Source organism: Oncorhynchus tshawytscha, linkage group LG20 (genome assembly GCF_018296145.1).
Source record: "Oncorhynchus tshawytscha isolate Ot180627B linkage group LG20, Otsh_v2.0, whole genome shotgun sequence".
NCBI classification, from domain to species: domain Eukaryota; kingdom Metazoa; phylum Chordata; class Actinopteri; order Salmoniformes; family Salmonidae; genus Oncorhynchus; species Oncorhynchus tshawytscha.
In genome coordinates, this window is record NC_056448.1 from 41,273,491 (window position 1) to 41,286,451 (window position 12,961).

General features: G+C 40.8%; 1 protein-coding gene across 3 annotated transcripts; it reads left to right on the forward strand.

The window, feature by feature from the left end:
• The first annotated feature begins 352 nt into the window (after positions 1–352).
• ddx4 (DEAD (Asp-Glu-Ala-Asp) box polypeptide 4) lies at positions 353–12,724 on the forward strand. Of its 3 annotated transcripts, none has more exons than XM_042302678.1 (24): positions 353–493; positions 2,220–2,254; positions 2,415–2,430; positions 2,625–2,684; positions 2,766–2,810; positions 2,913–2,960; positions 3,115–3,138; positions 3,403–3,453; positions 3,598–3,636; positions 3,816–3,836; positions 4,277–4,327; positions 4,976–5,008; positions 6,392–6,427; positions 6,525–6,563; positions 6,960–7,105; positions 7,380–7,532; positions 9,809–9,963; positions 10,171–10,300; positions 10,430–10,596; positions 10,790–10,935; positions 11,049–11,148; positions 11,273–11,543; positions 11,861–11,968; positions 12,073–12,724. In XM_042302678.1, exons 2-24 carry the CDS (start codon positions 2,237–2,239, stop codon positions 12,151–12,153), a joined length of 1,938 nt encoding a protein of 645 aa, XP_042158612.1. In that variant the 5' UTR covers positions 353–493; positions 2,220–2,236; the 3' UTR covers positions 12,154–12,724. The 3 variants fall into 3 exon arrangements, with proteins under 3 accessions (XP_042158612.1, XP_042158614.1, XP_042158613.1); XM_042302680.1 differs by having other exon boundaries at positions 3,409–3,453; XM_042302679.1 differs by lacking the exon at positions 353–493 and adding an exon at positions 1,898–1,978.
• Positions 12,725–12,961: the final 237 nt, after the last annotated feature.

Genomic DNA, 12,961 nt, shown 5'->3' on the forward strand with positions numbered 1-12,961 from the left:
AATTACCCTAATTGCCAATCACAACATGGATGACATCGATTTTATAGCGCTTCTTGTTTACACATTTTGTCTGAGTTGTTGAAACAAAGATATTTTCACAGTCCCTCCGTTTCAATAAAAAAATACCAGGGAGAAATAATTACTAATATGGATGAGCCACATGTAAATGAGAAAGATGGGAGGTCACATTAAATAGTAACTCCGCACTTACTCTGCCATAGAAAGCTTTATAGTTTTATATTTAAAAATATATATATTTGTAAATCAACATTTCATTTTGATATGACCTTTCAATGATAAGTAAATAAATCCCGAGCAGTGGTTTTATAAAATGTTTTAATAAAAAGTAACACCCCCTTTCATCCTCTTCTCCCTCCCGCAGTCCAGCTGGGTTTTTATCGCGTCCCCAACAAGCGCGCTCTCTTTTTGACGATCCACAACCTTCTGCCACGTGGAAGAACATCAAGACGCTGCGGGAAAGCGTTTCGACAATGTACGGAGGTTTAAATATTACTTTTTCCTCAGTGCATAAAAATGCTTTTATGTTTGTAATGATTGCAAGGAAAACGTATCTCTAAGTTAATTAGCTGTTTAACTAGTAATCTTTATGGGTTAGCTAGAAGACCGCTAGGTTCGTGTTGGCTAGGTAATTAGCGCCATAGGAAGCCACTTTGGTGTTAACTAAACATTTCAGTTAAAGTTATCAACTTGTTACATATAACCATTCATATTGTAATTTTTGGTGCCATTTGGGACATTTTACATAGCATTATGTAGATTTTATAAATAATATCTAGCTAACATTACCTAGTCAACATGGCGAGCATGAGACTAATTTGCTTGTTCAGCCAGTTATTAACTAGTGTAACATTAGCTTGCCAACTAGCTACATATTGTACATGACTGGCATTTAAAAAAAATAACTAAATAGTCAGTTATTTGGATAATTAACTTTAAATGTTATCTAGCTCTCGACATTACTGAACTTTGTTAGAAATGCTTATCTAGCTAGTTAATGTTGTCTTTACATTTCGAAATCAATGGCTGCACGTGTTGGGTAAACTTGGTGAGTTTGACCGCAGACAAATGGCATGAAAAGTAGTTATTAACTAGCGTTACTTCATTGCGGCCTAGATGGGAGCTGATTTACTGATATCACTGACTATTCATCTTCCGAGGCTCATTTTGTCATTGTACAGTATTGGAAAAAAATAAGTACTTTCTGGTGGCTGTGTAACAACCTAGCTAGCTAATTTCTTGCAATGTCATTCTGTGCTTTGATTCTACTTTCCCAACAAAGTACACTAACGTTAGCTAGTCAGTCAGTGGTCACACTTGTTTTAATTGAAAATACTCCAGTAGCTAGAGAACCTCCTAGACGCGTTCTGAAACATTGACTACTAAAGATGTGTTTAAATTATACATTGAGTGTCTGAGTGCGCTCTGGGCGTCTGTAAATTCAGAGGTTTGGCTCCCGGAGCGTTCAGAGCGACGGTTCAGAGGTTTGGCGTTCAGAGCGATTCGCTCTAGGACCGTTCAGAGCGATTCGCTCTAGGACCGTTCAGAGCGATTCGCTCTCGGACCGTTCAGAGCGATTCGCTCTCGGACCGTTCAGAGCTATTCGCTCTAGGACCGTTCAGAGCGATTCGCTCTAGGACCGTTCAGAGCGATTCGCTCTAGGACCGTTCAGAGCGATTCGCTCTAGGACCGTTCAGAGCGATTCGCTCTAGGACCGTTCAGAGCGATTCGCTCTCGGACCGTTCAGAGCGATTCGCTCTCGGACCGTTCAGAGCGATTCGCTCTCGGACCGTTCAGAGCGATTCGCTCTCGGACCGTTCAGAGCGATTCGCTCTCGGACCGTTCAGAGCGACTGTTCAGAGCGCACACTGGACGCTCTGGATGAGGGGTTGATCCGAGCGTTCTGACCTCACAACTGCAGTCAAGAAACCAAGTTAACTGGCTAAAGTTCCAGACACAAGTGAGAGAACACTTCACTCTGACCATTTTACTCACCCTAGCAGAGCTGGGCAGGCTGTTTTCATGTCATCCAGAACGTTGCTGATAGTCACACGGTTATATTTAACTGGTGTTGTGAATTCATTAGTTATTATGCACACTCGGAGTTCTGTGAAATTTAATTTACCAACGCATCCTAAAATGTAGCAAGCTAGGTAATAACCAGGTGCAGTTAATTGACTTTTGGCTTTTCTTGATTTCAGAACCACATTTGTAGATCATGGACAACTGGGATGAGGTAAATGAATCTAAACCAATAATTTGAGCTGTTATGCATTTACATATTAGTGGAGTCATTTGTGAACCAAAGCTAGTGACAATATGTGTAATATTGGCTTAAATCAGCATATGTGAATGCAACATTTTCATATAATAATAATAAAAAAAATTTTTTGCAGGTTACCACAAGTAATGGTAGGTTCATGTAATTTGTATATGGACTAGCTGGATTCCCTTGGCAAAAATGGACATGTTTTGTGTAATAGCCAGGGTGCATCCTGTCACTTGGATGCAACTTGATTTTTCATGGGTGTTGGGAAAGCCTTTAAACAAAATAATCACAGGATGTAACAAATGATTAATGACTGAGCTTGAATGTGTTTTTGTAGAAAGTGGAATGAGCTCGTGGACCAGTGGTGGCCAAAGTTCCAGTTTTGGGAGACCGACTGGTAGGATTGTGCCTTTTATATCCATTAGGTAACTTACAAGAATTGAAACAATGTTAAGATTTGTGATCTCTTTTGATAAAGTCAGCTCCTGGAACAGTGGAGGTGGTGGCTTCGGTGGCGGCAGAGGCAAGTTGTTTAAAATAAATTGTTATTGGGGGGGGGGATATATCACTGGTCTGAGTTATTACTCTACTAACTTGAAATTCTTGCAATTTTTTTTACTTACAGGCCGAGGGTCCAGGGGAGGTGGTGGAGACTTCAAGAGTTTCTCTTCAGGTGCATAGTCTCAGAATTATTTAAAATACTTTATGTTTGATGTAATTATTGCTGTCTAAAATTGAGTATTTACTCAAGATGTATGCCTAAGGCATCTTGGAAATAATTATTTTACAGGTAATAATTTTTTAAGTATATTGCCCTCTGTCAACAGGAGCTGGTGAGAATGGGAATGAAGGTAAGTGACTGACTAAAACTTATATTGCAGCTCAAGACTGCAGTTGAGCAAATTGTCACTGCGATCAATTCATGGGGATGGCACTAAAATAGAATAGAGGCATAATACTGTTCAAGGTATTTGAAACGTTTCAGTCCCAAAATGTATTATGCTGGTGCCGCTGGCATTTTGAGGGTCTTCAAATGTCTTCGGCATGACTTATTATTAAATCATGCCTCGAATTGTATTAACATTGCTGTTCTTTGAATTGGAACTTCTGTACAGATAAAGACAGCTCATGGAACAGTGATGGAGGCTTCAGGGGAAGAGGCAGAGGTGAGACTTGTGGTTCCTTCTGAAATAAACAAATTAGAAAAAATAATATTTTCTGGACAATGAACTTTCTGGAACGATGGGTAATTGCATGACTCTTAATTGTGATTTTTGTCTCCCAAATGCTTCATATTGTTGTCTCAACAGGGGGTGGCAGAGGATCAAGGGGAGGAGGCATCCGAAATGGTAAAAGCTATTCTTATCCTCTAGTTCACATGTCCCACATTGTAATTTTTCTTGATGAGCAGAGTCTTAATAAACATTATGCCCCTGATTTTGAAGTGTTTCTTGAATATTGTCTTATCCGTCTAGCTATTGGATGTAATGTTTTACACGTGGGTTTTGTGAAATCTACTTTTTGACAGGGGATGATGGCAATGATGGCGGTATGTTGGTTTTCATATTCTCTAAATGCAAGAAAATGTAGTTATTCTAGATGGTTGGCTTAGTTTGAACGTTCTCGTTGTCCTCCCAAGTGTTTCTGCATGTCTTTTTGCATTCAAATAAATTGAACATGCTCTTGTCCAATATTAGTGATTAAAAAGGTCAGGTAGATTATCAGTTAAGAGCGTTGGGCCAATTAAAGGTTGCTGGTTCAAATCCCAGAGCCGACCGGATAAAAAAATTAATGTATGTACCCTTGAGCAATGCACTTAAAACCTAATTGCTCTGAATACGTGTCTGCTAAAATATGTAATGTTAACATTTTTGTGGATGGTTGTCTAGACTAAGTTTTAGTTCTCATTATTGAAATGGTGGTACGCTAATGAAATGTATCATGCTGTTTTTTTATGGCTCTTTTTTGCTCAAATCTTTCACTTTTCAGGGTTTGGAGGTAGCCAGGGAGGCAGAGGTGGCAGGGGAGGCTTCCGGTCAGGTAACTCAGCACCTCACTTACGGAAATTCTAAAATATGATTTGAAATCTATCCTCAGTCTTTTACCAGTGAGTATCATTCAAACATGCCTAGTTGATGGCAATGCAAAAATATTTTCAGACCTGCCAACCTGTGTGCATTTTGCATACCATGCACGCAATTTGAGGTGCAAGTATGCTGGTGTGAGAAACAGCCATATAATGGGCTTCTAGTTGGTACATTGTAGGATTTTGACCAATTTAATTTAGGATCAAACCAGATTAATTTGTTGGCTGCATTGTTTGATATTATTGTAGACTCGGTTTCAGGAAATGGCAGCTGCAGGGGGAAAAACGGCTTCAACTTCCTGAGAAAGAAGATTACTCTGGAATTCCCCTCCTACCCAACCGTATCCCTTGTTTGTACATTTAAACTTGTTTCTAGTTAGGTACTGAAGAGCAGCCAAGTTAACTGTATTGCCTACCATTCCTTCTGAGGCAGCCTTTTACCAACATTAGGCAAAAAGTGTATTTGCCTATGATTTGAGCAGTGTGGGGGTGTTGCTGACATGGCACTCCAAAAATATTCATGGTTGTCATGTCTGTTCTTCATACTTTAAATCAGTTGAAAGGCTTGATGGAAAGTTGTTGCTAACTATGGTTTGTTTCAGGTGGTGGTGATGGAGGAGGATTTGGCGGAGGAGGTAATTTTAGGGCCCTATACAATTTATATTTTCCCCAAATTCTGTTTTCCTCTTCAGGTTTTCTTACTCTATCACTTTCAATATAAAAACTACTAAATTTGATTTAAGTCCATAATGCCTAAACCACTTCAGGATGTCTAGGACAAATTTGATTATTTTTCAGTGTGCACCGAGCAACAGGCACTGTTTTTGTAATGCACATATGGAGTTTGCAAAATAAAAACTCACTGGCTTGATTAAAATCATATGCCAGGTAAGCATAGGCTACTTTGTAGTTAAGAAAGCCTTTCCATCTACCAGAAGACTTCATTAGCATCAATACAAATGACTAATTAATAATAATAATTTTTAGCATCATCGCTAACGGCTACACGGTGATAGATGTGTGCACCGCACAGACGGGGAATTCTTGTTGCTTCTTCAGAAAGTTGCAGGAAATGCAAATCACTGACTCATTCTGTTCATTTCCTCTAACTTTAGCAAACACATTTTTAATAAATTTATACTGAACCAAAAATATTATGTAACATGAAACAATTTCAATGATTTTTAGATTTCTTAAGGAAATTAATTTGGGCCTAACCTATGGATTTCGCATAGGGCATCGGCCCACCCACTTGGGACCCAGAACAAGCCACTGGGGTGCCAGGCCCAGCAATCAGAATTAGTTAGTCTACCTAAGGGCTTCATTACAGAAAAAAATGACATCACAGTCCGCATGGTGATGTGGAGGTCCTGGGCTGACATGGTTACACTTGGTCTGCGGTTGTGAGGCTGGTTGGACCTACTGCCAAATTCTCTAAAATGATGGAGATGGCATATGGTGGAGAAATGAACATTTCATTATTTGTCAACAGTTCTGGTGGACATAACTGCAGTCAGTATGCCAATTGCACACTCCCTCAACTTGAGACATCTGTGGCATTGTGTTGTGACAACACATTTTAGTGGCTTTTTATTGTCCCCAGCACAGTATGCACCTGTGTAATGATTATGCTGTTTAATCAGCCGGTTGATCATCCATCTGACAGGTGTGGCATATTTTGGCAGAGGGAGAAATGCTCGCAAAGGGATGTAAACCAGTTTGTGCATAATTTGAGAGAAATTATTTTGTGTATGGAACATTTCTGAATTTATTTTCAGCTCATGAAACATGGGGCCAACACATTACATGTTGTGTTTATTTTTGTTTGGTATAGTTAATTACATTAAGTTCATTGCTTTGTTTCATATTGTTGCATTCTGTTTTGGTCTGGATTCTGTTATTCCATCAGTGTTATTTTTGCGTTGATTTTTTATAAAGCCATAGTAATTGGCCTTGCATTTACGAGATTGAGTCACAGCTAGCCTTATTGTGAAACTTCCCATGTCTTATCATTCCAGGTTATCGTGGACGAGATGAAGAAGTTTTCTCTAAAGGTTCCATGTTTTCATTTGTTACTAATTAATTTCCTTGACTTGATGTTGAATATTTTTACATTTGAAAATGTCTTATGTGAGATTTTCGCCTATTTAGGCTCAACCATGGATGGTGGTGGAGATGGTGGCAATCCAGGTTTGTATGTTATACAAGTGTTTTGTTTGACTATGTATACCAGTGATCATCAACTAGATTCAGCTGGGGGGGGGCAATAAAACCAGGCCTGCGCCCCCATTTGGGGAACCCTGATGTATCCCTTACAGAAGACTAATAAAACTTACATGTTTTTCTAAACAATACTTAAAGGGAACCATTGTTTTTGTTCCATGTAACTTATTAATGTAATTAAACATCCTCAGTGGTGCTACAACTACTTGGGTTTCGTTTCAACATTGACGACAAGAAGGCTGCTGCTCTTCTTTTGACAACATTCAGTTGTAGAAAGTTGCATCTGAGATGTTCTTTCAGTGGATTCTTTAGTTAAATACTTCAGAAGGTTATCACGTTCTCATAACCTCACTCTACCACCAGGTCCCCCAAAGGTGACCTATGTGCCCGAAGCCCTCTGTGAGAAGGAGTCGTCTATTTTTGCTCATTATGAGTCGGGCATCAACTTTGATAAGTACGATGACATCTTGGTCGATGTCAGCGGCAGCAATCCGCCAAAGGCAATCATGGTGAGTGCCTTACTGGTGGCTGTGTTCTTAGTGTTAATGGGTTATTTTATTAATCTCCTTACCTTCACAACTGAATGGACTTCCACAATATTGGTTGCTTTGTTGGGAAGAACAAGGAAACGGTTAAGATGTTGGGATGGCCCCAGAGTTGCACTTGAAACATAAATGCTGGATTGTCAAATAAATAAACAGATGGATTGTTGTATACTGGTTGTTGTATTGGTAAATGGCAACGTTGCTGTGATTTTGAGACTGACTAACCTATTATCATCAGGGTTTTGAAGAGGCTGCCCTGTGTGAATCTCTGAACAGGAACGTCAGTAAGTCTGGCTATAAGAAGCCCACCCCAGTACAGAAGCATGGCATTCCCATAATCGCTGCTGGCCGGGACCTCATGGCCTGTGCCCAGACTGGATCTGGGAAAACGGTAAGTTGCCCCTGTAGAACTGAAATTCCCTATTTAGCGAGCAGTCTTAAGCGCCTTTTTCTTGTAGTTCAAATACTCTCATGTGAAATGGAGAGGGCATACGACCAGAGCTCCGTCACCCAGGTTAACCTACTCTGGTATAAATCTATAGCGCTTGTGTTGGCCGCCATGTGTAAGCCAGACCTGCCAGCATGCACGCATTTTGTGTACCAACTACGCAGTTCTATGTCCATGTACGAGATCAGAGTTAAAATTACGCAGAAGTTAATAGGGCCTGAATAAATAAATAAAATAATAATAAACAAATCTACTTAGTATATCTAACATCCTGACTCTCGAGCTGCAACAGACATGTACAGAGTTTGTGTCAACGGACAAGGAGATAAATACATCATTATTCGACGTAGCTGCATCGTGTCTGCGCCTCCTGTTTGTTGTGATGCTGAGTTTGCCGACTGTCAGCTGTATGTAAAAACATGAACAAATCCCTTTGACTGTTGTGGAAAGGTAAACAATTGTTTCAAGCCAACATAAGATGGCCATTCAGTGGGCTCTAAAGTGCCAGCAGTTCACTCAGATTTGCTAGTGAAAGAAATTAAATGCACAAATGCGACCAGTTATTTTTTTGTGAATGTGATACACATTTAATTCTGCGTCCCATTAGTTTTATTTTACACTTAATGTTACGAGGATCACGCAACCTGAGCATTACCAAAGTATAATTAAATATAAACGTTTTGGCATTAACTTCTCTGGGATATGTGGGACGGTAGCGTCCCACCTCGACAACAGCCAGTGAAATTGCAGGGCACCAAATTCAAAACAGAAATCCCATAATTAAAATTCCTCCAATTATTTTACACCATTTTTAAAGAAATGTCTTGTAAATCCAGCCACAGTGTACGATTTCAAATAGGCTTTACGGCGAAAGCACATCAAACGATTGTTAGGTCAGCACCTAGTCACAGAAAACCATACAGCCATTTTCCAGCCAAGGAGAGTTCGCAATCAGAAATAGCTATTAAATGAATCACTAACCTTTGATATTCATCAGATGACACTCACAGGACTTCATGTTACACAAATGTGTTCGATAAGGTTAATCTATGTCCAAAAACCTTGCATGAAATTGGTGTGTTATGATCAGAAATGCGTTGTCTCAAACAAACATCTGGTGACCGTGTGGAGAGCCACATCAAATTACAGAAATACTCATAATAAATATTGATAAAAGATACAAGTGTTAAACATGGAAATATAGAAACTTCTTAATGCAACCGCTGTGTCAGATTTCAAAATGGCCTTACGGTGAAAACGCACAACATCCAGCCATTTTCCAAAGGAGAGGTGTCAGAAATACCATTTATAAATATTCACTTACCTTTTGATCTTGATCTGAATGCACTCCCAGGAATCCCAGTTCTACAATAAATGTTTTTGTTCGTTAAAGTCCATTTATGTCCAAATACCTCCTTTTTGTTCGTGTTTAGCCCAGTAATCCAAATGCATAAATCGCAATCACTTGTTCAGACAATGTCAAAAGTTCTATTACAGTTCGTAGAAACATGTCAAACTATGTATAGAGTCAATATTTAGGATGTTATTAACATCTTCAATGTTCCAACCGGAGAATTCCTTTGTCTTTAGAAATGCAATGGAACGCAGCTACCTCTCACGGGAGCGCGCATGATCAGCTCATGGCACTCTGCCAGACACCTGGTTGAAACGGGGCTCTTTCTCTCCCCCTTCACAGTCGAAGTCTGAAACAAGGTTCTAAAGACTGTTGACATCTAGTGGAAGCCTTGGGAAGTGCAGTATGACCCCTTAGACACCTTATATTTGATAGGCAATGACTTGAAACTACAAACCTCAGATTTCCCACTTCCTGGTTGGATGTTTTTGCCTGCCATGAGTTCCGTTATACTCGGACATTATTCAAACAGATTTAGAAACTTCAGAGTTTTATATCCAAATCTACTAATTATATGCGTATTCTAGCTTTTGGGCCTGAGTAGCAGGTAGTTTACTCTGGGCACCTTTCTATCCAAGCTACTCAATACTGCCCCCAGTCCCAAATAAGTTAAATGGAGTCGGAGTTTAGAAGACTGCGCGATGAAGAATGAATGTCTGTTATTAGCAATAGAGGCAATGCTTCTAAAAATGCCAATCTCCAATTTGCTGTGCGTGTCTGGTACTCTAAAAAGTTGGACAGGGTTGGCAGGTCTGGTAAGCCTGTGGGTAGACTAAGTATTTTAACATTTGTTGTCGTCCCCCAGGCTGCATTCCTACTGCCCATCCTGCAGCAGCTGATGGTGGACGGCGTGGCAGCTAGTCAGTTCAGCGAGATCCAGGAGCCAGAGGTTATTATAGTGGCCCCAACCAGGGAGCTGATCAACCAGATCTACATGGAAGCCAGGAAGTTTGCCCATGGGTATGAAGTTATGTTCACTGCATATTCGAAAGGCAGTATGTTCAACCCCTTTCACCCCACCTGCACTTTTCAATAGTAATAGTGGAAATGGCGCTAGATGCAATTAACTTTTGCCATAATAAGAACAAATTATAAGGTAAATTGTTAGGGGGGGGAAAATCCAATGGACACTGATTCTGGATACTTTTTCCCCACTGTCTTTTGTAGAACTTGTGTGCGTCCAGTGGTGGTTTACGGTGGCATAAGCACCGGTCACACCATTCGCGAGATACTGAAGGGTTGCAATGTGCTCTGTGGGACTCCAGGAAGACTGATGGACATTATTGGAAGAGGAAAGGTAATTGGTGCTTCAATAACAAAACACTTTTTTTAATCAAACCTTGTAGTTGACAGCCGGGTGAAGCCATCTGTTAACATAGTCCTTTTTAGCAAATGGATATACGGCCTCTTCTGTCTACTTCCCCAGATTGGCTTGAGCAAGCTGCGTTACCTGGTGCTGGACGAGGCTGACAGGATGCTGGACATGGGCTTTGAGCCTGCGATGCGCAAGCTGGTGGGGTCCCCAGGCATGCCAGCTAAAGAGCACCGCCAGACCCTTATGTTCAGCGCTACCTACCCCGAGGACATCCAAAAGTCTGTCTCCCACACTCCGCCACAGATAACTGAGACAAACAATGATTTTTAAAATTAATGTTCAAATATTTGTGCAGCTAATGTAAAGGAAATTGCTGTAGAAACCAGTCATGGCATGATTTCTAAATGGTAGTTGTGTGTTTTTAAATGAGATGGGTGGGCCCCTAATGCCTTGTTGTCCTGTGGTGTTAAGACTGGCTGCTGACTTCCTGAAGAAGGACTATCTGTTCCTTGCTGTGGGCGTAGTGGGCGGAGCCTGCAGTGATGTGGAGCAGGTCGTGGTTCAGGTAACCAAGTTCTCCAAAAGAGACCAACTACTGGAGGTCCTGAAGACTACAGGTATCCATCAGCACCTCGTTATGACTGTCGGCACCTCTCATGCAAATGCTTCAACCACTTTCCAGTACATCAAATTGTCTTTTCATGTTGAAGGGCATATTCTGCCTTCACAGGGTCTGAACGCACAATGGTCTTTGTGGAAACCAAGAGGCAGGCTGACTTTATAGCAACGTTCCTGTGTCAGGAGAAGGTTAATACTACTAGTATTCATGGGTAAGGGACTGTCTTCAAGTGATTTACCCCATAGTCATTGCTAGTTGGGCCCCAGATTACCTTATGTCTTGTTAGTCTTTGTCTAGTTGTATGACGTGTTATTTGGTATTTATTGTGATATCAGTGACCGTGAGCAGAGGGAGCGTGAACAGGCGCTCGGCGACTTCCGCTCAGGAAGGTGTCCTGTCCTGGTGGCCACCTCTGTTGCTGCCCGTGGACTGGACATCAAGGATGTCCAACACATAGTCAACTTTGACCTCCCCAACAACATTGATGAGTATGTCCACCGCATCGGGAGAACAGGTCGCTGTGGGAACACCGGGAGAGCTGTGTGTTTCTTTGACCCGGAGGCCGACTGCAACCTGGCACGATCCCTGGTCAAAGTCCTGTCTGGGGTAAGTGATTTCACACACTCTGGTCAAAAGCAACCTTTAAAGATAGATCAGCGCCACTGTCCGTCCCAACACCTTTGTTATTGTTTTGTGGATGAAAGTGTTTTAGAAAAAATGAAGTATATATTCTGCTGTTCTAGTGTGCGTGCAATGTTGTCCGAGAGGGGATAATGTGTTTGCAGTTACTTTGTTGTAAAATCCTAAACGGACGGGAAGTTTCACCATTTAAGGATTCCAGCTTTAAGGCTTGCTAGCAAGTAAGTCAAAGCTGACTTTGAACTAAAATAAAAATGTATTCTCACTGCAATTACTTTTCACAGGCCCAGCAGGAGGTGCCCAAATGGCTGGAGGAAGCTGCCTTCAGTGCTCATGGCACCACAGGGTTCAACCCAGGTGGCAGAACCTTTGCCTCTACTGATAGCAGGAAGGTATGGCTCTGGAATAGGTTGAGTGCTGTTATTTTCCATTGAACACGTTTAGTGGCTACATGTTTAGTGTTCTCATTGACACATGGTTCATCTCTTGACCACAGGGTGGCTCTTTCCAGAGAGATGGGGCAAGTCATCTAGCTGCTGCCCTGAGCAGTGGCGCAGACGACGACGAATGGGAGTGATGATGCACATCTACATTTCTTTTAGTTTTTGTTTTCAAGTCATGTTTTGGTTCGATTTAACTTTTCTTTTAGTGCTATTTTGTTTAAAGAAAATAATTTTGCACTGCTTGATATTTCTGGAAATGTGTGTGGTCCTGGATATGGGAAAACCCATTAATGTCAACCACTGGTTAAAATCTGTGTGCTTGAGGTGAAACTTCACAAATGCATGTTCTAGCTATTATTAGTGCTACTGGTTCTTGTGGTTTGAATTGTGACGCATCACTTGAACTTATTTTCCTTTTTCACCCAAATGTTTTACCTCGTTGAAAATGTGCCATTTACACCCTAGTGTGTTTTGAACTGAACTATTGAGTAACTCATGTCCCCAAATAATACCTGTAAAGCGTTGTATTTCTGTAAGGATTCTGCGTTTAGACCTAACTGTGGTTTTGTTTAACCAGTCTGAGTTGACCCACGTTTTGGATCGCTTGTTGTAACTGATGTACAAGAGTGCGTATGTTGTATAAAATATTCATGGCATTTTGTGCCAGGCAAAATTAGTCAATACATTTGATTTACATGATTAATTCATGCAGACATTTGAAATATGGTTGAAGTCCCATTTTATTCAAAATAATGAATGTCTTGGATAATTTGTCTGGCTTTTTATTCTGTTTCCGCTATTGGCGATTAAACCTTTGCGTTATGTTTCACTTGTAAAATCTAGCTGAGCGCTTAAATTCGGTCCCCAGGCATTCATCCTGTTTCCTCATTTCCTGTTAAACTTGCCATTGTGCAATGGCCAACACACCCATCCAGTCCTTTT